This window comes from Cnephaeus nilssonii (assembly GCF_951640355.1).
Source record: "Cnephaeus nilssonii genome assembly, chromosome: 4".
NCBI lineage: Eukaryota > Metazoa > Chordata > Mammalia > Chiroptera > Vespertilionidae > Cnephaeus > Cnephaeus nilssonii.
This window is the reverse complement of record NC_137075.1, coordinates 89,383,547-89,409,488: the sequence shown is the minus strand read 5'-3', so window position 1 is coordinate 89,409,488 and position 25,942 is coordinate 89,383,547. Positions and strand designations below refer to the sequence as shown.

The 25,942-nt window shown below is 47.4% G+C and overlaps 1 protein-coding gene across 3 annotated transcripts; it reads right to left on the bottom strand.

Annotated features, from left to right (window-relative positions):
- Positions 1–3,670: 3,670 nt before the first annotated feature.
- Positions 3,671–21,368, bottom strand: CIPC (CLOCK interacting pacemaker). Of its 3 annotated transcripts, none has more exons than XM_079768532.1 (4): positions 21,232–21,368; positions 15,233–15,419; positions 12,254–12,423; positions 3,671–8,152 (listed from the first exon to the last, which is right to left on the bottom strand). In XM_079768532.1, exons 2-4 carry the CDS (start codon positions 15,366–15,368, stop codon positions 7,262–7,264), a joined length of 1,197 nt encoding a protein of 398 aa, XP_079624658.1. In that variant the 5' UTR covers positions 15,369–15,419; positions 21,232–21,368; the 3' UTR covers positions 3,671–7,261. The 3 variants fall into 3 exon arrangements, with proteins under 3 accessions (XP_079624658.1, XP_079624659.1, XP_079624657.1); XM_079768533.1 differs by lacking the exon at positions 21,232–21,368 and adding an exon at positions 17,858–18,098; XM_079768531.1 differs by lacking the exons at positions 15,233–15,419; positions 21,232–21,368 and having other exon boundaries at positions 12,254–15,222.
- Positions 21,369–25,942: the final 4,574 nt, after the last annotated feature.

The window sequence follows — 25,942 nt, the reverse complement described above, 5'->3', positions numbered from 1 at the left end:
AGAGGGAGAGAGAGACAGAAACATCAATGCTGAGAGAGAATCATTTATCGTCTGCCTCCCGCACGTCCCCTACTGGGGATCAAGCCCACAACCCAGGTATGTGCCCTGATCAGGACTTGAACCCTGACCTCCTGGCTCATAGGTCGACGCTCAACCACCGAGCCACGCTGGCTGGGCTGCAATAACAATCTTGATGACTGTTTATGGAGCACCCCCCATGTGAGGCCTCTGTTCTAGACACTTTACACATTATGGCTCAATCAGTAACCTAACAAATGAGGAAACAAGGCCCAGAGAGGTTGTATAACTTGCTAGGATCACACACCTCCAGACCCAAAGCCATAATATTCCCATCTCGATGCCTCTACGCACGTTCTTTCCTTTGGCTATAACGCTGTTCCCATCATCTCAACTTGCCTCGAGTTCCTTCCGAGGCTTTGGAGCGCTCTCCACTCTGGTCTGAAGTTGGCCTTGGGCACCAGGCCCTACTACCTTGAGTTTCTACTTTCCCTGTGAGTCATGTCCTCTGGCTCAGCTGTGAGGGCTCCCAGGCTGGGACCACGTCATCTTCTGTAGGTCCTGGGCCTCGGTAAGGGTTGGTGCTGCCAGGGACAGGATTAGCATGAGACAAGCAAGGTGCCTACTGCAAAATTTGGGAAGGTGCTTATGCTTGGGTTGTGTGCGTGCCTCTGCTGTTAGGGGCTGGGCGAAGGCCGAGGAAAGCAGACACAGGTGCTGTTGTGGATGAGCTCAGGAGTCTGAAGGTGAGTCACCCACAGGATAGTCCACTTCCGAGAACTCTCTCCTAGCGTGTTTGGGTGTGGAGGTGAATCTATCAACTGATTAATATATTGTACCTTTATCAACACTTCTGTTCTCAGCTACTAGGCATTACGATACATTCCGGGGTGATTAGGAGTCCTTTCATGAAGGACTCTTGCCCTAATCAAAGGATGTTAAACCCAAAGGTTATCGAAGTGTTAATCTTTGAAATAAAAGTAGAAGTGAGTAGAACATATCACTTTAACCAGGCTTACATGCCCAACTTTGGATGTGTAAGACCCAGTGAAATCCAAACTATCAAAGGGGTGACTAATTGATGGTCATTGCTACCCTCCCACTAGAATATCAGCAGGGGCCACCTGTTTCTTTTCCCAGTTTATACCCTACAACCAGGTCAGCTTAGGCAACATAAATGTGTTGATGACTTCAAGTATTTGTTACCCTGAAGCAACAACCACAGTGACAATGTTGGATTGGTTGAGCTTCAGGAATCATGGAAACTTTCACAAGTGGAAATGATCAGGGTTTGAGAATATACCAACTTGAAGGGTGGTGTTGAAAACGGAGTAGTGAGGACTACATATTTGGGAAATTTAAAGGTTTCTAAAGTGGGATCTACCCTGGGGCTGACCTGTCTGTCAGGTGCCTGCTCACCTTCACCTCTGACCCTGTGTGTCCCAGAGCCCTTTCTTCTCACGACTAAAAACAAATAGTGTGATAGAGACCTTCACCACGCACTTCACCACGCTCCCTCATTTCCCAATCCCCTGCAGCTGGCGGGCCAACCTGACGAATGCAACCAGCAGCATTAGGAACTTACTAGCTAACTACTAACTAGTTAGAAGCTTCACAGTGTAATTGAGGCTCAGAAAATGCTTCAAGAATGAAACAATGCATTCTTCCAAATACATCTTGACTAGACAAGCATCAACTTGGAGGCTTTAAAAAGACTTTCACCTTAGCTATCCTGGCCCCCTCGGCCTGCAGAGCGCCGGGACCCTAGTGAAAGCAGGCTGCCTAAACCACACTTGTGACTTTGCTGGCGGCCGTGGGTACCCAGGCTGAGCTTTGGGCAGTTCCCAGCCGTTCCTCTCCTGTGGGGTCTGCATAAGTGAACACTTGCGTGCCTCTCCGGGGCAGCAGTGACGCTCAGAAGCCCAGAAGGCTCGCTGGGGAACAGAGGGCTCAGAGTTGACCGTGCACTAGGAGAACCACACCTCAGAACCGGGCTCTCCTACATTTGTTCAATACGAGGCCGCGCCTGCTGAGGGTGCGGTGTTTTATTTGTGGGCATCTTTGAGCTTCCTCTCCTCCCCTGCCTTTGGGGCAATTTATTAATTTGTTTAAGGAGGAAGCAGAAATGTGATGTCAGCCCAGCTCTCTGTAGGGCAGAGGTTCTCAACCTGTGGGTCGCGACCCCTTTGGGGGTCAAAAGACCCTTTCACAGGGGTCGCCTAGGACCATTGGAAAACACAGATATTTACATTACGATTCATAACAGTAGCAAAATTACAGTTATGAAGTAGCAACGAAAATACTTTTATGGTTGGGGGTCACCACAACATGAGGAACTGTATTAAAGGGTCCAGGCATTAGGAAGGTTGAGAACCACTGCTGTAGGGTATTATGCTTTTACTGTCTCTGTAGAGTGGCAGGTTTTGGTTTTTCAGGTGCTCCCTTGGCCCCAAAGGGCAGGTTCCAGGCCAAGCTCTCCGGTGGAAGTAGGGGAGTCCCCGGAGGACAGAGACCCAGGCCGCCCCTGTTACAGAGACGTTTGCCAGAACTATCGAGCACTCCCCCCGAACCACTGGATTCCTGAGTCTTTAGGAAAATCAGAGGCGGCTATTTTTACTCTCGGGCTCTCAAGCAGCTCTGAAGGCCTGGGGCTCGCTAATCAAGCAACCTGGCAGGGGCCCTCGCGCGGGCGGGCAGGGTCCTGCTTTCCGTTTTTATTCCCCTCCTTTCCTCGCAGCTCCCACCCACTCGCTGCGTTAACTTCAGGCTCCACAGGCTTCTCTCTCTCTTGCTCATCTCCTCCAGCTGCTGCAATCTCAGGCAGGAACCATCCAGGCTGTTCTTGCAAGCAGCTCTCTAATGTCTTGCATAACCACCCATCAGAGAGAGAGACAGGAAAGCCACGTGTTCTAAGAAAAGAGGAGGAATTCTGAGAAGAAAAAGCCAAAGTGGTTGGACCCACAGACGAACTACTTCCAAGAAATCAGGCAGAGGATGGGTTGAGATGTGCTCTCTTCCCATTAGTTGTAAATGAGGTTTTGGTAAAAGTCTTTCATTGTCCCAAGCAAATGACAGCCCTGAAGGGTAGGGAGGCTGCCTTGCTCTGTGGAGCAGCTGAAAAGCCCTTCAGGGTCATTGTTTCGCACTTCACCATGACCCTGGATGTCACGGGACATCCTTCTATGACAAAGGACACGCGGAGCATCCTTCCTGGCTGTGGGACAGAACTCAGGAAGGAAAGAAAAGCTAAATGACATACTCTGCAACATAAAACCAGGTCTGCCCCTCATCTCAGATGAGAGGAAAGAGCTTTTGCAGATGACTGACTAGGAAAGACCATGATCTGATTTAACCCCAAGCTACTCTCCTTTGGGGATAATAAGTCTTTGTTTGGGAGTAGTCTTTTATATGGGAATTAGTGAATCCATGTTAGCTGCAAGCAGGTAATCATAAGGAAGGCAAAACCAATGAATGCAGACTGGCAAAAAGGTTCTTCCAGTCACCTGCAGTAAGTTAAAAGTCCGACAGCACTGTAATATAAAGCCATCCTAACAGATCACTAGGAACCTACATTGTAGGTAAAAAAATAAAATAAAATTTAATCTATTAATCTTATGGCTCACCTGTAACCTAGCTAGAGGTCTGACAAATGGTTAGAGCTGAGAACTATGGAGAGAACCGGGTCCAATGCTTTATTATTCAGTGAGAAGAGTGACACCTAGGCAGGCCCAGTGACTGATCCAAAGTCACCTGGCTAATGAGTAACACGTGACAAGCATGTGCAGCTCTGTTGACCCCAGCACACCAGGCTGCTATCTGCAGTGCTGCCATGAAAGACGTGGACCAAACAGACATGTTCACAAACAGGCGTCCAGGTGGACATTGTTTCCATGCGCAGGAATCATGCCGAGGGGGCCAGGGGCTACACACTCCAACAACGGTGCTCTCCTCCGTCTCGCAGGGTCCACATTGGGTGCTCTCCCTTATCTGGATTCCAAGTGACAGAGAATTGTGTTGGGGAGAAATAGTGCTGTAAGCATTAAGACTATGGCATATCTGTAAGCCTTTAAATGAGGACAAGCTTTTAATTTTCCCAATGTCTTAAAAGAGGGGTATCCTGACTGGCCTTGGTGGGCACCACACCCTTCTGAGATTCTCTAGGTGAAGCCTGAGGAGGAACAGAACATCAGGAATCAACTCTGAAAGCGTGGAGAAAGGCTTGGAGATGCCCGTCTGTTGTAGAAAGATCTTCACTTAACGTGGCTTTAGTTTATCCCATAGTGGACAGCTGAGTTTTGTCACTTAAAAATTCTCTATGTGAAAGTGTCAGATCAGATGGAAGAAATAATTGGATTCTATTCTCCTCTCCTCCCAACCCACCCAATATAAACCTCCAAGAATCTAGGGAACACTGGGCCATTCATTTGCCTTAAGATTGCTTGCATCTCCTTAAAATTCACACTGGTCAAAGTCTGAACAATGAATTTCTACAAGTTCAGTATCTAATCCCAAACTGCCCAAATGATGAGTACATATGTTTGAAACTTAAATCCATTCAAATATTTAATCTAGGTTTCACTTGGTATTTTTAAGCAGTTATAAAGCAAAAAGGCCAAATAATTTTCAAGTATGTCTTTTATTTTTCTCTGACATTTCACAGTCAATTTCTACAAAACTTCATACTTCTTTCTTCAAAAGAATTCACATTTGGTAAAGAAATCTCTACCCTAAAGAACTCATAACTGGAAAAACACTTCGATATATGCACGCGTTACCTTCTGCTGAAGGAATCAGTGAAGTCAGACAATACTATAATCAGTAAATGGTAATGGGAGCAATAAATTACAATGTCATTAAACTCCATTCCCATAACCAATTCAATCAGCAGCTTTTTCTAGATTTTTTTTTTTTAAATATTGCCAACAAAATCTGCCAGAAGGACTGATTTGAACTAAGAATGGCTTCACATTCAGAAAACAGTAGCTCTGCCACGGGACATCATACCAGATCAAATCATTCATCGCTAAGACCACTGCTACTTACAGCCTTGTGCAACCATCGAGGTCTTTCTGGTCAACTCCAAGGTTCCTCCATTTGCTGATCTGGCTCCTGGCCCCAATGTCTGCTAGCTTCAATGGGCTCTCCTTCCAAGACCCAGCTTCTCTACGTGGCTTCGCCTACCCCAAGCTCCACTAGACAACAAGCACCCATGCTAAGAGCTTAGAGACTTCCAGCACTAAGTCATAAGGCCAGACAAGAGCTGTGAGGATCAACGATGGCTTTCATCATCTTTTACTGTGACAGAAGGGAAATGCAAACCTTAATATGGGAAGAAGATTCCAAGAGGCTTAGAGCTCCAGAAGGTTTTTCGGATGGAATAAATTTGGTTCTCAGCAATTGTGTTCAGATTTTGACACTCAGTAAGACTCATGGCTAGTGCCAGGCTGTTCCGAACGCACCTGTCTCTGTAGCTCTGCTGCCAAATGCATTCTGCCAAAAAGGAAGCTTCCTGGCATGGTGCACAGAGCAGAACTGCTGTGGTACCGCAGACTTGGGGAGGCAGAGGAGGGAGGCCCAGACAAAATACTCAAAGGAGTTGCGTCTGCTTAAAGACACACTGGCTCTGATCTCTGACACTCTTTCAGAAAGCAAATGGCAGGTAATAATTCTGCGTTAATCAGGAGTCTAGAGATTTTACCAAGTTATTTATTTCTACTAGTAAATTGGCCTTCCCTAACTCACGCATGTTCGAGAATAAAGTGGAGGCGATCCAAAGCCTTGTAATTTTTTAAACTATGTTAGAGTTACCACTACCTAGCAGATATTAGCTTTAGCTTCTTTCTGGCCTTGGTAAAACTTCAAGAACATTTTCCTGTGTAAAAGCTGGTCATCCAGAAGTTGTTATTAGGTTTTCAAGAGGATAAAATTTTTAAATGAGAGGAGAACAAGTTTGAAGCTTTACCGTTAGAATCCAGTTTACCTTGACGACGAAGCTGAAAGCATGTGTGTCTGCAAATTCTCATCACAGCCTCCATTCCCAGGTGAACCTCACATACGCACCACACCTCTGGGTTTGCAGCCGACACCCAACGCATGGCAGAAACACAGAAGACGCTGCTCCCGCTCGCTCCACGTCACCGTGCATCACACGAAAACTTTGGAGGCGAAACTGATAAGAATGTTTTCCAACTTTGTGGGCTTGTATTTCATAACCTCGGGATGATTTTCATCCCAAGTCTATCGAGCTTAATAATCACATCTTTCCTCTTTTAGGAAAACAAAAGAAGAAAAAGTGGCAGCAGAGGGTTAATTTACACCACTCACTCACTCTCAGGCACCATGAAGCTATCTTTAAGATTTTCACACATAAAACAGGTTGCATTGTTTCAAAAGTAGAAAGAAAAAAAGCACAAATTACTGGAATCTTCCAGCTCCTAACCAAGAGATACTGACCATGTGTTTCTTCAGACGCTAACTCAGAAAAGCAATTCATCGACTGTAACTCCAGATGGTACTGCATCCGTTCCATACTTTAAAAAGCTGAAGATATTTTGCCTACCAGTTTCAGTGAAGAGAAACCTGGTTTGTGATGGAAGTGTCAGAGTTAAATGGTACCACCCTTTCCCCTTGACTTTCAAGTTTAAGAAAACAAAGCTTTAAGTCATTAAGTGTTTGCACCCTAGGCCCAGCCAGTGCCTAAAGCATTTTAGGTTTTGGCCAAATGGCATGATGCCTTAAGGAATGCAACCACACCTCCTCTTACTTTTCTCTAAGATATTCAAGGGAAGATCTGTGAAGGGATCCTTGTCACCTACTTCCTGGCTTGACAGGTGTCATTCAGTACACTCATCCTTGTCACTGCATCTCTGATCACAGTTAGTGAGTGGGACAGTGGGAGGTGAACAGGGTTAGTGACTGGAACGGTGGGAGGTGACAGCTAGACTCCACACACTCCTCTCTTCTGCTTTGCCCTGTGACCCACCTAAGCACCTGCAGGCTAAGGAAAAGGGACTCAACGACACCCCGAATCAGAGGTCTTCAGTGGAACAGAGACATATGTAAACTGCACAGACCACAGGTTAAGACAGCAGCCAGGGGTTGGCATGAGGCTTCATAAGTGAACTGTTGAACAGTTTAAGAGTAGGAGGAAAAGACCTTGCACAAGCTTTGGGAAACAGGAGTAAGATAACAGCAAGAGAGTTAAAAAGAACGACTCAAGTAACAGGAAAGTCTGCCTTCTGTGCTATATGTCTGGGTGATCAGAGAATGCTTCTAGGTCACCGCCAGCATGACTAGCCCCCAGTGTTAGCGATGCCTGCAGCCTGGCCCAAGCCTGAGGAGCCCTGCTCTTGGCGGCCTCTATAAACAGCTGGGTCTGCTCCTTTAGCTGGTCTAGCTCCACCTGCGTTGCCTGGTTCTGACGAATCAGCTCCTTGGTTTTCAAAGTGATCTCCAGCAAGCCGGACTTGTGCAGGACTACCAGGGTGTTCTGAAAGCGCCTGTGTTTGCTGGGCAGCTGCTCTGAGAAGAGATCGGGGCTGCGGCAGAGGTGCTCTGCGGCCCACAAAGGTGAGCTGTAATGAGCTGACAGTGGTGACAGGGGGGAGTTGCTCTCTACCCCATGCAGAGTGCTGTCTGATGCGCAGACAGGACTGGCGGGGGAAGCAAAGGTCAGGCTGGGAGCTTTAGCCACGTGGCTGCTGGACACCGGCTGAAGAGTCTGTGGACTTCCGCCTGCCACGAGGGAGGGCACACCCTGCAGAGCTGAGTCCTCTGCCAGCTTGGCGCTGGGGGGTGCTGCAGTCGGGGGACTGGATGACACAGCACCCGTCTTGGTGGGCTCACTGGCGGGCAGGCTCAGCCCAGGTCTCTCAGTACAGATTTTCTTCTGTGTTCCACGTTCTCTCTCTTTTGGGCTGAGGGAGAGGCCCCTTTTGCCTGGGTGTGGGGCTATTTTGGTGTAAGAATTCAGAATGGGCAAGTAGTTCCTGGAGTCGGACCTTTTCTCGCCAGCGTGACAGGGGCTGACAGGCGAGGGCACAGGCGGGTGAAGGAACAGGAGCTGTGGCTGTGCCGAGATCACTTCCAAAGAGGGCTGGACGGTCCATGACTGGAGCTGGGATGAGCTGCTACCCTGAAAGCAGATGAAAACAGCACACTCCTTGTTACCTGCTTCTGCTAAGGGGCAAAGCAGAGATTTACAACAATTTCATGTACAGAGCTTCTCTCACATCAGGTAGCCCTTTCTGAAGAGTGTGATTGGAGAAGTGGCTTAAAAATCCATTTGGGCCTGCCATTATAATTTCTTTCTTTCTTTTTTTTTTAATCCTCACCTGAGGATATTTTTCCATTGATTTTAGAGGGAAAGACAGAGAGAAATATCAATGTGGGAGAAACACATTGATTGGTTGCCTCCTGCACACACCCTGACCAGGGCCTGGGCTGGGGAGGAGCCTGCAACATGCCCTTGACCCGAATCAAACCTGGGACCCTTCGGTCCACAGGCTGACGCTCTATCCACTGAGCCAAACCGGCTAGGGCTATAATTTCTTCCTTCCTTTCTTTTTTTTCTCACTTTTACTAAGGCAAAACTGAAGAAAATACCTATTTTTATTCAAGTGCTACCACTCAGGAAAAGAAACTGTAGGTAGATAAAGTAATGACATAGTTAAGGTCACAACTGAGGCAACAAAAATGTGGGTAATACAATTGCTTGGCATGGTTAAAATGTGCTCATCTCAAGACTACAAATGTGACTTTACACAAAGTCTGTCTTCATTTAGTTACATCTGGACTCGCTTTTACCTGAACACAACTTTTGATTAAAGTCACATACTGTCAGGAGTCCAATGGGCCCCCTTTTTAAGGCAGTGACACCCAACAGTCATAAAACCACTCAAGGTAATAACAGTTATCAGGTATTGGTGCTTACTACAAGCTAGCACTATGTGTGATGTTTTACATGGATTGTTTCCATAACAACCCCGTGAGGTAGTGATCATTTCCCCTCACAGATAGAAAACTGAGGTGTAGAAAGTTGAAATAACTTGCTTTAAGTCAACAAGATACTAAGTGACAGAGCTGGCTCTAAAACCCACCCTAACCATTCCGCTACACTGCCTTTTTGTTATATTACTCCTCAGTTATGCATTTTCATTTTTAATTAAGTACTGATTCAGATGGAAAGCTAGTAAAGAAGGGCATGGCTATCTTTTTCCAATATTTAAAAGCCAGTCCAGTTCCAACCTGGTCCCAAAGATATGAGTTGGTGGGCTGGTCACTGCTGAAGAGAGCTATCTCCCACACGTGCCCACCATTTTGCACACCGTTGAGCTTCCTCGATGTGTGGCTAGAACTTCAGGCCAGCGATAGTTCATCTCCTGTGCAAAAGCTGGGATCACCTGGAGAGTTCATTCTGAAGCCCTCGTGGTTTTCAGATACACGCTGGATGTACGTAAGCAAGCAATGCTAGGCCTAGCACCACTCGTCCCTGTCAGAGCAGATCCAAAAGCAGGGATCTTTCGAAGCAGACATTAGCCTAGTCCAGCTCAGTCAGAAGCAAAACATCAGGCTATTCCCCTAACCAGTGATGGCGAACCTATGACACACGTGTCAGCACTGACACGCATAGCCATTTCTGATGACACGCGGCCGCATGCCGAGGATGAAACATTTGCTGCTCCTGAGGATGAAACATTTGCGACTAGAGTCTTGGAGTTAGTTTTTTCCTCAAAGTGACACACTACCCGAGTTATGGTCGGTTTTTTGGCGAAGTTTGACAAACCAAGCTCAAAAGGTTGCCCATCACTGGACTGGTGAACTAAGGGTGGATCTGCTACGAGGCAAACGGATCCAGAAAATTTCTAATTCACTACTTTCCTAAGCTGATTTCACTGGATTCTTCCTAATGCTGCTATGCCCATTGCTGTAGTAGATACTTAGCTATTGGTTCTAATTATTAGATTTTACAATATTTACGCTGAAATCATCTGAGGGAATATGGGACAAGACTTTAGACTTGGCTACAATCTCAGGGTCATTTTCCACGAAGCCTTCACATTGAAGATGAGGAAACTGAAGCCCAGGTGGTTAAGTAATTGTGTGCAAGATCACACAGTTGAGTGGCAGAACTGGAATCAGACCTCCAAAAGAAAGTATCTAAAACCAAGACATTAGCCCAACCGGTGTGGCTCAGTGGTTGAGTGTTGACCCATGAACCAGAAGGTCACAGTTCGATTCCCAGTCAGGGTACATGCCTGGGCGGTGGGCTTAATCCCCATTGGGGGATGTGCAGGAGGCAGCTGATCAATGATTCTCTCTCATCATTGATGTTTTTATCCCTATCGCCCGCTCCTTCCCTCTCTCTGAAATAATAAAAAATATCTATATATATAAAAGCCTAAGCAACCAGCCAACCAGCCGGTAGCTATGACACGCACTGACCACTAGAGGGCAGATGCTCAACGCAGGAGTGAAAACCACAGGCATGGAAACATGGAACAGACTGATGAATCTCAGAGGGAAGGAGGGGGGAAGGGAGGGCGGGAAGAGATTAATCAAAGATCTTATATGCCTACTAGAGGCCCAGTGCACAGATTCGTGCACTGGTGGGGTCCTTCGGCCTGGCCTGTGGGGATCGGGCCAAAACCGGCTCTCTGACATCCCCTGAGAAGCCCTGGATTGCAAGAAGATGCAGGCCAGGCTGAGGGACCCCACCGGTGCACAAATCCGTGCACTGGGCCTTTAATACAGCAGTCGCCAACCTTTCGGACCTCACAGACCATGGGTTGGTGACCCCTGCTCTAGTATATATATAATAAAATAAAATAAAACCAAGACATTACACAAAATACACATATTTTTAAAAACATATCACTGTTTTAATCTTGGAATGTGCTGAAATCTAACGTGTGAAAAAACAAGACAAAACTCCTAGACGACTCCATCAGGTCCGCCTGCCCCAAGCCTCCCATCTGCTGATGGAACCAGCAGCCTCCCCGGCAGGCCTTTGTCCTGGAGAATGCAGCTCTGCTGGAAAAGCCTACCCACTCCTCAGCTGGGGCTGTTCTCCGCCCTGGGGAGCTGCCAGCCTGCCTACAACAAAGAAGGCATATAAACACAGACACACAGGAAGGACTGACAAACAAGGGAGCCAGAGAGGAAGGCGGGGAGAGAAAGAGCCAGGAGAAAGGAAGCCCTGAGAAGCATCACAAACGGATGGGGTCTGGACAAGCTCATCTGGGTTCCATTACGTGTCTTTATTCTCTCTCTTCGTTTCAATAAGCAGAGCTGTTTTACCTGCTGAGGTGATTTGTCAAGCAAAAATTTTCAAATTCTTTGTCCAAACTCACCAGGTTGCCTTGTTGAAAATCCGTTTGTGTTCCTCGGAAATAACTAGGTAATAGTTAAGACGTAAGGTTTCATGGCAGGCTACAGCCATGTATGTTCTTCTACCTGAGCTGGAAGGTCAGCAGCATAAAGCCAGTTTCAAATGTCCTAGCTTCCAGCAGCCTCATCAATGGCCCCATGGGAGAGCTGATATATTTTAGAGCAAAGCAGGGTAAGGTTAAGTGTTCTTAAACCCAGTTCATCTGATTAAGTTCTCTGTTCCAAACATGGGGGCTTAGATTTTCATCTAAATCTTTTCTTGCATATCGGGACAATAATCACATATTATGCATAGTTATGTAATCAAGCCCCCAACAGGGTGTTTTTCAGCTCCACAGCAATGCCGTGCAGACTCTGCTGGGGCAGCCATACCTTAACCAAAGAGCTGCTTTTCCACTAACGGCATGTCCTTGGCTGATTACTAAGAAAAGGCTCAGAATGTGACAGGAGAAACATGGAAATTGCCTCCACTTCTCAAACAAATAAATGCATCCTACATTTCTAAATTCCCAGGGCATTTCAAGTTAAAAAGAGATTCTTTTGTTTATACCCCGAATTCTGTCATCTGTTAACTGCACTATGAAAGTTATGACATTTCTGCTTGGTTCTTTTATACATGACTAAAGAATTCCGGTGTTCCTCTGGATAAACTAGGGATCCAGAAATAAAATAGTCTTGCTGTCCTGGAGTCCTTTTTAAAACACTGTCAGAGTTGAAAGGAAACATCCTTTCCCCAGGACAGAGTACTCGGCGGCGTGGCTCTAGTGCTCTGCTCCTAAATCCATCCCGGGCGGAGGGGAGCCTCTGCGCACAGGAAGCCCAGGCACTTGAACTTGCACCCCCTCACCTGTTTGACCAGCACGTTCTTCATGACGACCATGGGGGACAGAGTGGGGAAGGCACTGCTCGCAGCCTTGGAGTTCAGTCTTGGCCGGTCTTCCCGGCTCCAGCCTAAGGCGCTCAGCATGTCCTCGGACTCCATTTGCTCCGCCGAGCTCAGACATTCCGAACTCCCATCTGGTGGGCAGGAAAACGGACAGTTCACCCAGGCTCTCGGCTGGAGGCTGGTAACCAGGCCTCCTGGGGAGTGGCGGGACTCCTTGAAACTAAATGGAACATTTGTGAGATGGGTTTTTGTGAATTTTTTTGAGGAGAGGGTCTTTAACTTCCATTGGACTCTCAAAGGCATCCATAATTATCACCTCTGCCCCCAAAGATTGGGAATGACTGCCCGAGGACTCCTTTCTAATTCTTACAGACAAAAGCCTGCATCAATTCAGGTTCCTGTGAAAGTAATCATCACCAGTCTACAGAACTGGGTGGCAGGCTTCAAAGTTAGTTCATTTCATTACTTTCACATGTTTCTATCTCTCGGAAATAAATATACGTATATTGTAAAAAATAATAATAAATACAAAAACCTCAAAACTTACATCCATGCTGAAATTAAGAGTTTCTTCCTAAGTTTTCTAATTGTAAATTCTGGATAAGTTAATCAAAGCTGAGGTTTAAAATGTGTCTGTCATTGTTGTTCCCTCTACCCGGTTAGACATCTCCTTTGTTGCTGTGTCTACTGGGACCCTGCATATTGGGTGATAGATACTCTCCAAGGCAAAGAAAATAAGAACGTCCTCCGTGAAATCCATCAAAAAGGACTTATTTAGCTATCCACTGGAGCATACCCAGAGACTGCTGTAACCCTGCTAGGAGGAGTCTGGGGATACCCTAAATGCTCATCAAGAATCACAGAGTCAACTAGATGGGGCAGGCCCGGAATGTAACTTTAATTTAAATGAGTACAACTGTCAACACTTGCAGTTAAGTCAGAATCTACAGTGACGCCTTTTAGAAATTACAGATGTGGGAGTCTTCCCCTCCATCTACTGAATTGATTGATCTGGTACCCAGGCAGAAATCTTTCCACAGAATACCAACTGGGGTCACTTTCTGGAGCACAACCAGTTCGATTAGTTTTAACACTGCCTATGTCCGACTAGCACAACACTTCTTAACCCTTTGCACTAGGATGTCGAGTGTGACTAGACACGGTTAGCAGTAGAATAAAGGAATCGAAAAAAGCAAGCGAGTGCAAAGGGTTACTAAAGCACTTCTACAGAATAAGGAAACTATCAGAAACACCATCCAGACTTTGGGACATACTACGTAACAACTGCCTGAAGTTGTTGGAAAGAGAGGTACCAAAATGTCAACAGTATTGAGAAAAAATAGGTGGTGGGATGATAGATAATGCTTATATTTTTCTTTCCAAGTTTCTACATTTCTAAGCTTCTACAATGAGCATGTATCACCTTTGTGATAAACGGATGAAAACAAACTTGACCTTAAAAAACGAGAGACAGTAAAGCCTGCAGTGTTTCCCAAACCTGTCTGATTACACAATCACCAGACACAAAAAATAACCCCCACATTCCAGGCCCTCCCCCAAGACCCTCAACATCACAATGTCCAGGAGCGGGGTCTGGCGAGCAGTATTTTTAACAAATGCCTCAGATGAGCCTTATGATGAGGCAAGCTTAGGAAACAACGCTAAGCGACAGAGAAGAAAAACCAAAGGGCTACACGTTGGCCCTCGCTTCCCGACTGTCCTTATTCCAATCCCTCCGTCAGTAGGTGCTCGGTTCTTCTCTGAGCAACAGTCTATTTATAATTTGGCTTCTCACACAGCCTCCCGACTGAGAGGAAATATAATATACCAATCTGAGGATGAGGCATATCTAGCATTCCTAACAGCTGTATTTCTCAGTGTAAGTTAATGAATCGGTAGCATGGACTGATTAGTCTCTCTGAGGCTGGATAACATAAGTCTTCTTCTAGGTCCTAGAATCTAGGAGAAGGCTCCATCCCAGGGTGCTAACCCAGCCAGAATCTCCTAGCATCACCTTTCTGCATCCCCTGGGCCAAAATGTTGACACTGGAGCCATGGTATAATGTCAAGCCGCTACTCTCAGACCCGGAAATAAAGGTCCTCAGCACAAAACTGAAAGGTTCACTGGGCATGCAGCTAGCCCTTTCAGGTAAGGTTTGGACAAACTCGTAAGGAAAACTGATCTCTTTCTCTTCTCAAATAGATACTCAACTTTGGAATTGGGCCCGAAGGCTCACAGTCCAAATGCGAAATGCACAGATATGGGGAGGATGGGTTGTAGAGGGGAAAGATTTTTAAACAAAGCAAAATTACTTTCTTAGCAAAAAAGTTATTTTAACAAATTATATACTCTTTTAATTTGTTACATGGTGACAACATGCAGTATTTTTTCCTGCAATGTAACTATTCCTATGGAAAAGGAGCGAAAAAACCCGAATTATGAGGACTTAAATATTTTTCCAGTAACCACTTGCAACAGTTGTAAGATTTAAAATTGAGTTGAAAAAAGATGTCAAATCCCCTGGCCAGTGTGGCTTAATGGTTAAGCATCGACCTATGAACCAGGAGGTCCCGGTTCGATTCCCAGTTGGGGCACATGCCTGGGTTGCAGGCTCGATACTCAGTGTGGGGCATGCAGTAAGCAGCCGAACAATGATTCTTTCTCATCATTGATGTTTCTATCTCTCTCTCCCTCTCCCTTCCTCTCTGAAATAAATAAAAAAATATATTTTTTAAAATGTTAAATCACTCCTTCAGAACTAACCCCGTGGTGACTCTGATGGGGTCCCTGCCCTATGGCACCAGAATTGCCATTTTAAGAGATCAGATATTTATTCTGTACGTGAAAGTGTCCCATCCCTATCACACAGAGGAGTTTGAGGGAGGACCTCTTTCAGGCCAATCATTCATTACAATGTAGAAAGAACAAGGTATTGTAACCTGAAAATCCAGAGTCCTTGTCTGACTCGGCCGCTGCCATGCCGAGTTGCCGAGCCACTTTTTTCATCTCTGTGCCTTTGCCTAGTTTGGCCGAGAGTCTTCTGGGGCTCTCTCTGGACGGGTTTTTCCTCTCCATGTTTTACTGGGCTGGAAGTGAGTTCACCTGGACTCTTTTCATCTGGGTGCCCTGTGAAAAACAACAATTACATAAGAAGTCACTGCCTAGACAGCTGAAACAGGTGACTGAAATGGTGAGTAAAGAAAGGGCAAAGAACACTGGCCTCACCCACTCCCTCTGCATTTTCTCAGAGGTCTCAACCGAAAAGGAGTCCAGTTTACTGAGCAGTAGAAGGGTTTCCACCCCAAAGAGGTCCCCTGTCCTCTCCCTGCCCTCTACATCTATTACAAATTCAAGGCACACACACCACCGTCAGTGGAGGCTTTGAAACGGCTAACAAAGGCACATTTGATTAGGTTTCTGGACTGGGCAACTCACCCTGCTCCCTGAGGGAGGAGAGCAGGGGGAATGCCCATCTGGGACAGGGCTCGCTTTCCCCGGTTACATCTGCCACTCCCGACTTACTGCCACCTCCCATAGGGTGCTTCTCAAATTAACCTTCCACTTCTTTGGATGTTTTACTGAACAGAGTAAAAACAACTCCATTTATATGCATGCTACTTTTTGGCTTAAAAAGCACTTTTATGCACAAATAAGATCATATGGAATAGTGCTTTGCTTCTATAAAAGCCCACAACATTATTGCTGTTAATTTTATCTCACTCGACTCTCACGTCCTCCTCTCTTGCTATCCCATTTTACAGAGGAGGAGGTTGAGGTTCAGATAAGTTACATTCAGTCCTTTAAAAATCTTTATCAAGTGCCCATTATAAACCAGGAATCATGCTAGGACTGGGGATACAGGGTGAATGAGACAGACATGGTCTACCTTCCTGGAGCTTACATTCTAGAGGGAGATAGACATTAATCAAGTAAGCACACAATGAATTACTATGTTGGTAACAGCTATAAAGGGGAGGGGCTAAGAGTCTGGGGGGACAGGGAAGGGAAGGCTTTCCCAAGGAAGTGACATGTAGCTGGGATCTGGAGGGAGAGACAGAAGTTGGGAAGTTAGCTGGGGAAGGGAGAGCGGGTGGGTGTGGAAGTCTGAAAGCCCTAAGGGAGAAAGGAGCCTGACACATTCACAGAGCTGGAAGGCCGGGGAGGCCAGCGCACAGTGCAGGGGGTAGAAGGCCATGTGACAGGAGAAGGGTTGGTGTGGGCCAGACAGGCAGTGCCTTGTAAGCAATGTTGTAAAGACTTTGGGTATTAAGAGCAAAGAGAAGGCACAGAGGGATTTTAACCAGAAAAGTGACAAGATCAGATCTGCATTTTAAAAGCATTTGGATGCTGGAAACTAAATTTAGGGAGAGGCCAGAGCGGCATTGAGACCATCTATATACTACTATGTGGTCCCAGTGACTTAAGGTGGTGGCAGTGGACAGGAGAGAAGTGAACAGACTGGAGACATTTATTTAGAAGGCTGACTTGATGGGGCTTGGTGATTGTATGTTGGGGGATAGATGGTGGAGCCCAGAAGAGCCCAGAAGAGATATGGTGGGGTGGCTAGGCAGGTTCAGTTTAGGCCATGAGAGAGAAGCGACTGTGGGTCATCCAAGTGGAGACGCTTGGTAAGCTGTCACATGTGCATGCTGAGAACCCAGGAAGAAGCCTAGATTTGCCCCAGTGATAGACAGTCCACTGCAGGTCCATAACTAAGCCAACAGTGCCAAGAATTAGATGAATGAGCCCTTCCAAGGGCTGGGAGAAGCGGAAAGCATTCCAGATATTCTAACAAGGCCATTTGAGGCAAAGAGGAATGGCAGCGAGATAAGAACACAAGGGCCATCACAGGGCTCAAGACAACAGGAGGCCAACAAGGAAAATGACAATAATAAAACTGCCTAAGTGCTGATCTCAATGTTTGTGTTCCCCTCAAATCCATATGTTGAAATCCTAACCCCCCAAAATGATGGTATTAGGAGGCGGACACTTTGGAAGGTGCTTAAATCATGAGGGTGGAGCCCTCATAAGTAGGATTAGTGCCTCATAAAAGAGGCTCCAGACACCTTAGTCCCTTCCACCATGCAAGCACCCTGATCTCAGACTTCCAGCCTCTAGAATCACTAGCAATAAATTCCTGTTGTCTGCAAGCCACCCAGGCTGAGATATTTGTTATAGCAGCCCACGTTGACTAAAACAGTAGGTGTAAACAAAGCCTGGCAGCACTGTAATTCACAGTCCACTCGCAGCTCCATCCACTTGTCCTGAGAGCAGAGAAACACGAGCCCCCCGCCAAACAGCACTGCATCTGGGACACCCTGAAAGGCCAAGACTGAACATTTCTGCCCATCAGGATCTCGTGGAGAACATCAACTACTCCGGAAGCAGAGGAGGGATTCAAAATAAAGTAAAATTAAATAGAAGACAAGGATGCTTTACAAGTGTCCCTGAGCAGCCCTCTTGTTCATACGTTTGCATACAGTGTAAGTGGGCAAAAGGGAACACACACAGATCTGAATGAGACTGAATCTTCAACACAATTCCAAGTAAAGATTACTTTGTACCTTACTGAGTTCATTTAAAGGAACTGGTCTCCCCATGTCAAACTAAGCACTCCTGCACAGGTCACAGGTTTAGTCCTCGGTGCACAGAAGATAAACAATGGCACTGTCACATCTTTTACAGCACTATGCAAAAGCAACATCTCTCTATTGGATGGCCAGAAAGTTCGACAGTGCAGCCTAAAAAAAAATAGACTAAACTGTATAAGTGTATCTCTAATTAAATCAGAATCCCTTTGTATGAAAATCAAGAAATGTGCATGGAACGTGAATAGGAGGTTTCTTCAAAATGGAAGTAGATGTCGCTTATGGATGAACAATCAGATGTATCATTCAAGTCTGGCCCTACTGTTGATTTAGATTAGGAAAGCAGCTCATGTGAGTTGCAACTGAGTAAGAACTTGACAAAGTTTCAAATTATCTTACAAAATACGTATTATTTTACGGGTATTTTAGATAAGGCATCCCAATTTAGCCTTTTACAATCCTTGTGACAGGAGGAGAAAGGTCTTGCTGTTGTTATTAAAATGTATTCAATGGAGCTCCAAAAAGATACACAGGAATTTATTCTGGCCAGTCAAGAATATGCAGGACAACACTGAGTGTGAAATAAAAAAAAAAAAACTGAAACATTGACAAATTGGTTAAAAGGAGAACAGATGCCAAAATTTTAGATCCTGGGGAACTGGCGGCCGTTGGAGGTAAAAAGCACTGTAGAATAGTAAATTAACTACGCTGGATGTGACAGTGACTAAAAGTGGGAAGCCTCTGTCCTAAGTTCTCCTTATGCAGCAGGAAGCCTGAGTGCCCAGGGACGTTCAAAAAAGACGCAGAATGAAGGTCTACATCCAACTTCGACCTCTCTGCTCTGAGAGGAGAGGCGCTTCCTTCCCAGAAGTGGTACTGAGGTCATCAATTAAACAGGCCCCCTCTGCACAGCACCGAGGAGGCTCTCCCCACAGGAGAGAAGCAGGCGGACGGCGCTGACTACGGCGGCTCTCAGACCCAGGGCCACACAAATGGCAAAGCCTGAAAACCTCAAGATTCTCTTCTTCCTCGGCATTATTTTACTCATAAGCTGGCTAGGGGTTGAAAATGGGTTACGGGGACTCTTTCCCCCTCCCCACGTGGGAGTCTGTGCTGTGAGATTCTTTCTCCTTCCCCACGTGGGAATCTGTACTTGTTCTTTAATAAATTTCCACCTTTGCTATAAAAAAGGGGAAGAAAAAAAAAAAGAAAATGGGTTACCATGCTCTTACCCACTGTGCCATCTCTGCTTCCTGGCACAGACTGGAAACTACTACCACCACCTACAAACATCTCAGATGCTCATGAGCCTGACCGCACTGAAAGGACTCCCACTTAAGCTTCCCAAGCTGTCAGAATCGATCCTGACTGGGCCTCTTAATAAGTAATAGGTAACACAGTGTCCAAAGGTTCCCAGAGAGAACAGTACGTACTAAAACTTATCATGGAAAGTGAACATAAACACAGAGGCTTATATAAACAGGCATAAGATAAAGTTCTAACAAGTGCTCCGCAGCACTTGGCTCCTGCTTCTATTTTTGCACTTCTAACATTAGACTCTAATTATCTGTCTCTTCAACCTCAACAGTTTTTGTTTTGTTTTTTATCTTTGCAACCTCAGCTCCCAACAATATGTGTGAGATACTCAACAGAATAATAAATGCCTACAAATCCCCTCTCCTGCTGAGCTTGCTGACAGCCCTAGCAGCTTAGCTGTCACTGAAATACCTGAACAGCTTGAAGGTCAAGAGTCGGCATTTCCAAACACCGCGGTTACCTCAAGACTTAACTCCCAGCTCTGGTCTCCTGCAGGAAGATCTCTCATCTACCCCTTATTCTAAGATAAAGAAAACTCAGGGATAAATCCATCAACCAAATTAAAGGTTGGCCTAATCCAAAAACCATCTCTATGATGATTTAGGCTAATGAATAAAAAAAGGACACCCCGGGTTTACAAGGAAAGGATCTGAAATGTTGCTCTCAGATCATTCCTTTTATAGATACTTGGCAACCTTCCCGAGAGCTCAAGTTTCCTTTAAAATGTGTCACGTGTCTAACACCCATGCATGGACAGAGTTGTGAAGAGAAAGCCCAAGCAGAGACTTGAACACAACCAAGTAACAAGGCCATAAAAAATTAAGACCTGACAGCCCAGAAAACCATGAGTAATCCCAGTTTGAATTATGAATGCATTACAGAAGTCGTTTTCTCTTGGCCTGCATATTTAGAGATACCATTCTGAAGAAACGCCTGTGTATTTTTACAGGGAACAACCCCTTTACCTCCCGGTTATACCTAAATCTCTAACATTCATCTTTCCCTTCACATCCATTTTTATTCTTCAACTTGGCTGCAAAAACTCATGTCAAAGATCCCAAACCCCAACCCCATACAATGTCCTGTTTGGCACCTGGTGTGGCTCACTCCATTCTCCTCTTCCCAAGAGCAGATGATTAGAGAACTTCCCTCAAGCTCCCCGTTTCCAGAAGGGTTCACAGCAACAGTACCCACACCCCATTCGCGCCAGCCCACGCGCATCTGTGCCAGACAGCAGGCGTACCCTCCAGGCGCCCGAGCCTGCCAGCTCAGCAGGGCAGAACTGGGCAGACCCTAGGCCTGTGCTGTGACTGGCATACCACCAGCCTCCCAGGGCAAACGCCCAGGCCATGCAACCTGCCAGGACTTGGGCAATAACAGGGAGCCTGATTTCGGCCTGGATCAGAGCTTCCCCCCCAACTCACCCAGTAACTCCTTGGCACTTCTTTCCCATCTCCCCAACCCCTGGCACCATGCCTGGCCACCTGGCCACCCAGGAGAAATCACCAGCCAAGTGAGTGACAACACGTCTCTGGAAAAGACAGCACACCTGTGCCTCGGACCCAGAACGGGGCGCTACCTCCAACCCCAGACTGGAGTCCCAGGACCCTCACCAGGTTACCAGCTCCCGCACGCACTCACCTGCCCCTCAGTTCACAGCCTGGCCGGAGGCCTCCAGCTCGCCCCTGCCCCGAAGCCCACAGGCTGTTACCTCCAGGGCTAGACCAGGGCCCACCTGCCCTAAGGTCTCACCCCACTGGCACCCCACACCAGCCCCCTCTCGGTTACCCAGCCCCCTCCTCACTCTGGATTCCCTGTCCCACCAAGTCCCGCCCCTCAAAACTAAACCCACCAATTAACTGGGGGAGGGACGCACACCCTCTGCTCCCACCATTTGGCCCTCTGTCCCCCCCAAAGTCCTGATTCTCCCTCTTGCCTACCTCGCGACCCTTCTTCTTTCCCCTACTCCCACCTCCTTTCCCACGCTCCTCGCCCAAACCCGCTCCCCGTGCGCCCAGTCCTTCCTCTCTCACCTCGGGCCGGGGTCGCGGTCGCCACTCCAAGTGCAGCCTGCGGGTCAGGTGGCGCATGCGCCAGGCCGGGCCCGCGGCTCCATGACAACCCAGTCGTCGCCGGGTCTGGAGCAATCAATCCCCTCGGCCTCCCGCCCCTTTCTCCTCCCCCCGCCTCCCGGGCGGCTTCCGCCAGCCACGTGACCGGCTCGGAGGACCCGGCACCATGGAGACTGCTTGCTGTTCTCCTAGAGGGGCCCGTAGAGGAGCACCCTGTTCCCGCCTCCGCCGGAACGCGAGCCCCTCCAGCCTCTCAGGGGGCGCGGACGTCCCGAAGAGGCCGGCGCTCTCTCCGCGGAGGGCGGGCGTCTCTATGGTTTCTTCCCGGGCCCCGTCGCCATTTTGTACGGGGGACCTTGAGCCGCAAGCGGCTGGGGTACGGTTTGGGGACAAGGTTTGGAGAAGTTTCTGGCAGACGCGGCAGGAGGCACGATTCTCCTGCGGGAGCGGGTGGAGGCTGGCTCTCGTTTTGTACGCTGGGACACCGCTAGGGTCGGGGCCCAGGACAGGCCATGCCGACGGGCACGCGCGCCCCAGCTGGCGGCGCCCCGCGTGGGAGGACATGCGGCCAGCCTCCCGCCCCCTCGCCGGCGGAGGCGTGCCCAGCCGCCCTGCGCCGCTCACGTGTTTGCCACGCCTGTCTGGGCTGTTGGTTAGCCTTCCCTGCTACCCTGCAGACCAGGCGGGGACGCAGTCGGTGTTTCTGTTGGATGATTTCTTGTCACTTGGTGTATAAGTTACTTTGTCTCGGGGACTGCCGAGGTAGTGGGTTTTAAATGGATACTGTTCTCCGTCCAGCTCTCAGTGAAGCGACATAACAAAGACACTACAATCGCTAAAGAATGAAAGGGTTGCCCTCCCCGGTTTGGCTCAGTGGATAGAGCTCGCCAGGCTCAGTTCCCAGGTTCAGTTCCGGCTCGGGGCACGTGCCTGGGTTGCAGACTCGACCCCCAGTAGGGGGCGTGTAGGAGGCAGCCGATCAGTGATTTTTCTCCCATCATTGATGTTTCTATCTCTCTAATCCTCTCCCTCTCTGAAATCAATAAAGATATATTTTTAAAAAAGAACAAAAGGGGTTGGGATCAGTTGAAGTGATGCTTTGAATCAGCGTTGCTTCTCATTTAGAAAACATTCCTTTACTGGTGAAAAGGAGGGGACACGATTTAAAGAGACTGACAGGAGGCAAGTTCTAGAGCTGCCTTGTCCAATAGGGTAATGCTAATCTTCGGAGGGTATTGAACTAATTAAAAAGTGGGGGTGGGGGTGGTGAGCTGCTTAGATACAGTAGTCACATTTCAAGCCCTCAATAACCACATGTAGGTAATGGCTACTTTATTGGACAGCTCAGATGCTAGTACATGGCCAGCATCAGAGAAAGTTGTATTGGACAGCATGATCTGGATAACAAAGCTAGGGGACTGGCCCTATGTAGGTAGTACAAGCCTTTCTTAGGGCTGCTAGGTCACAATCATGTTAGTCCACCAGACACAGATAATGCTCATGTATTACTAGGCATGGCTGTATTAGCATGAACTCTACCAACAATAATTGAAAGCCCGTGTATACTAGTATATAGTAAGGCTTGTAGGGAGTACAAATGATAGTTAGCAATTATCAAATAATTAAGAGCCAGGCAACTTTACATCCATTCTCTGATGATGCCTCAACAAATTTATGAGATCAGTGCTATTATTATTTTCAGATGAGGGCACTGAAGTTTATACCCAAGAAATCACAACTGCTAAGCCTGGGATCCTAACCATTAAGCCACATTGCCTCTTTTTGAGACAGAATAAATGTCTTTGACTTCAAATACCTTAGAGTTTGAGGACTTTCAAGATGACGGTGTTGTAGGTGGAAGCTACACATACCTCCACCCAGGACCAACCTGGAATTACAACTGAAATGTAGAGCAATCAACCTGAATAACCAACTGAAGACTAGCTGAAGAGATGTCTTATAAGCAAGGATTTACAGAAGCCATATCAAGACTAGTAGGAAGGAGAGAGACGTGAAAAAGGCTGGCCCTGCTCCCGCGTGTGGGAACTAAGATTCTGGAGGGTTATCTCAGCTACAAAGGTTTCTCCTAAGAATGGGATTTCAACCCTAAGCCAGGCTCCCCAGTCCAGAGCACCAGAGCCAGGAAGAGATGCCCACATAACATCTGGCTGTGAAAATCAGCAGGGATTCTGTCTGCCAGGAAGAGAGAGGAGTCTGCTAGACACACACAGGCACCCTATTAAAGGGCCAACAAACAAAACCTTTGTAGCCATTCACCCTGGGCTCTGGCAGAGGGAGGGTAGAGTAGACTAGAATTGCATGAAGAGAGACTGGGATTGTGGCTCTTCAGAGAGAGCTGAAGGGACAGCTGTCAGGATCCCTGTGCTGAGTCACTCTCCCACCCTGTCTACTCCATCTTTCTTGGTGGGGCACTCCCCTCCATACAGCATCAGCCTGGGGCAGTGGTCGGCAAACTCATTAGTCAACAGAGCCAAATATCAACAGTACAACGATTGAAATTTCTTTTGAGAGCCAAATTTTTTAAACTTAAACTTCTAACGCCACTTCTTCAAAATAGACTCGCCCAGCCCGTGGTATTTTGTGGAAGAGCCACATTCAAGGGGCCAAAGAGCCGCATGTGGCTCGAGAGCCGCAGTTTGCCGACCACGGGCCTGGGGGAATGCAGTAGCCCCACCCTCTGGACTCCCTTTTGCCTCACCCTGTGGAGCTTGCGCTCTGCTGATGAGTCAGCTGCCTGGGTTAGGGTGTAGAGGTCTAGGCAGACTCAGAGGGTATCAGTGATTGAGTTGTGTGGCTTTGGGACAGGGGCCATTCCTTCCACTTTCCCACGAAGCTGACTGGCACCTCCCCCTCACAAGAGATGCACTAGCCCCTACCCTCCACCTAATTTCCAGTGGCCTTCTCACCTTGCTGAGGTCAGGCTCCTGGCAGAGTCGGACAGACTGAGTAGTGTGGCTCTAGAACAGGGGCCATTTCCCCCTTGCATACCTGACTGGTGCCAAGCCCTCCTTTCGCAACTCTTGGTCTGTTTGGGCCTGATAAATTGCTGGCCTCACCCTGATGACTCCCTGAGACCTTCACCCTCACCCCACCATACCACAAAGGTGTGCAAGCACCCTGAGAGTAGCAGCTAGACCTGGCAAACCTGGGACATTTGCTGAGTGGCCTCAGACCCAGCTCTGGCACCGAGTTTGAACCTGTATCTGTAGAAGCTGTATCAAACTTGTCCCTACCTGGTGACTCACTGGGAACCTGAGTGCCACCAGTGACTGAGCCTAACCAGCAGCCAGCAGGCAGAGGCAGATTTTGGGGTGCATTGGGACTTTAGCTGACCTGCTTCTGGGCCCAGTGCTGGTAAAAGCCAGCCTTGGTGCACAGCTTGGTCCTTCCCACACACACCCAGGCCCAGCAGAGGCACCCACAAACTGTGAATCACTTTGTAGCTCCAAACAGGTTGCCGAGAGCCAGTCACAGGCAGCATCTGACATTGGGCTGCACCAGAGTCCCTCCCAAGAGGCCCAAGAACCAACACACCCAGTGGCCAGCTTCAGACCAGGATGCAATTAGTTTCACAGGTGGCATATCCAAAGGGAGATCTTGGCAGGCACCAGACCCTGCTGAGGCAAATTGCACTTCATGTGGTCAGCACCACCTGCACAGTAGCTCGTACACTGTGGGCAGGGCTTATCTTCACAGTCAGCCAGCCTGAGGGTTGACCCCAGACACAAATGGGTCAATAGCAATCAAGACTAAATTACAACAGGAGGGCCCACATAACCCACACGAGGGACATTCGTGGAGCACTCAGCTCAGGTGATCAGGAGACTGCGCCACTGGGTCACACAGGAAACCTACTACTTAAGGCCACCCTACCAAGACTGGGAGGCATAGCAGATCTACCTAATATATAGAAACAAACATAAAGAGGCAGCCAAAATAGTGAGACAAAGAAACATGTCCCAAATGAAAGAACAGAAAAAATTCTCTGGAGAAATAGCTAAATGAAGTGGAGGCAAGCAACTTATTAGATATAGAGTTTTTAAAAATGGTTATAAGGATATTCAAGGAACTTATAACTACAACAGCATAAAAATAGGACATAGAAACGGATCAGTCAGAAATGAAGAATACAATATTTGAAGTGAAGAATACGCCAGAAGAAATAAACAGATTGGATGAAGCAGAGGATAGAATCAGCGATTTGGAAGACGAGGTAGCAGAAAACAATCAGAGCAGCAAAAAGAAAAAAAAAGTATTGTTTAATCCTTACCTGAGGATATGTTTTTATTGATTTTAGAGAGAGGAAGCGGGGGTGGGGAGGGGAGAGAAATAAATACATTGCCTCCCGTATGTGCCTCAACCAGATATTGAACTTGCAATCTAAGTATGTACCCTGAATGGAATCGAACCTACAACCTTTTGGTATACAGGGTGATGCTCCAACCAACTGAGCTACCTGGAGAAGGTGAGAAAAAAGAATTTTAAAAGATGAGGATAGTTTAAGGGACCTTTGGGACAACGTGAGGCATAACTAACATATCTGCATCACAGGGTACCATAAGGAGAAGAGAGAAAGGGATCAAGAACCTATTTGAAGAACTAATGACTGAAAACTTCCCTAACCTAGTGAAGGAAAGAGACACACAAGTCC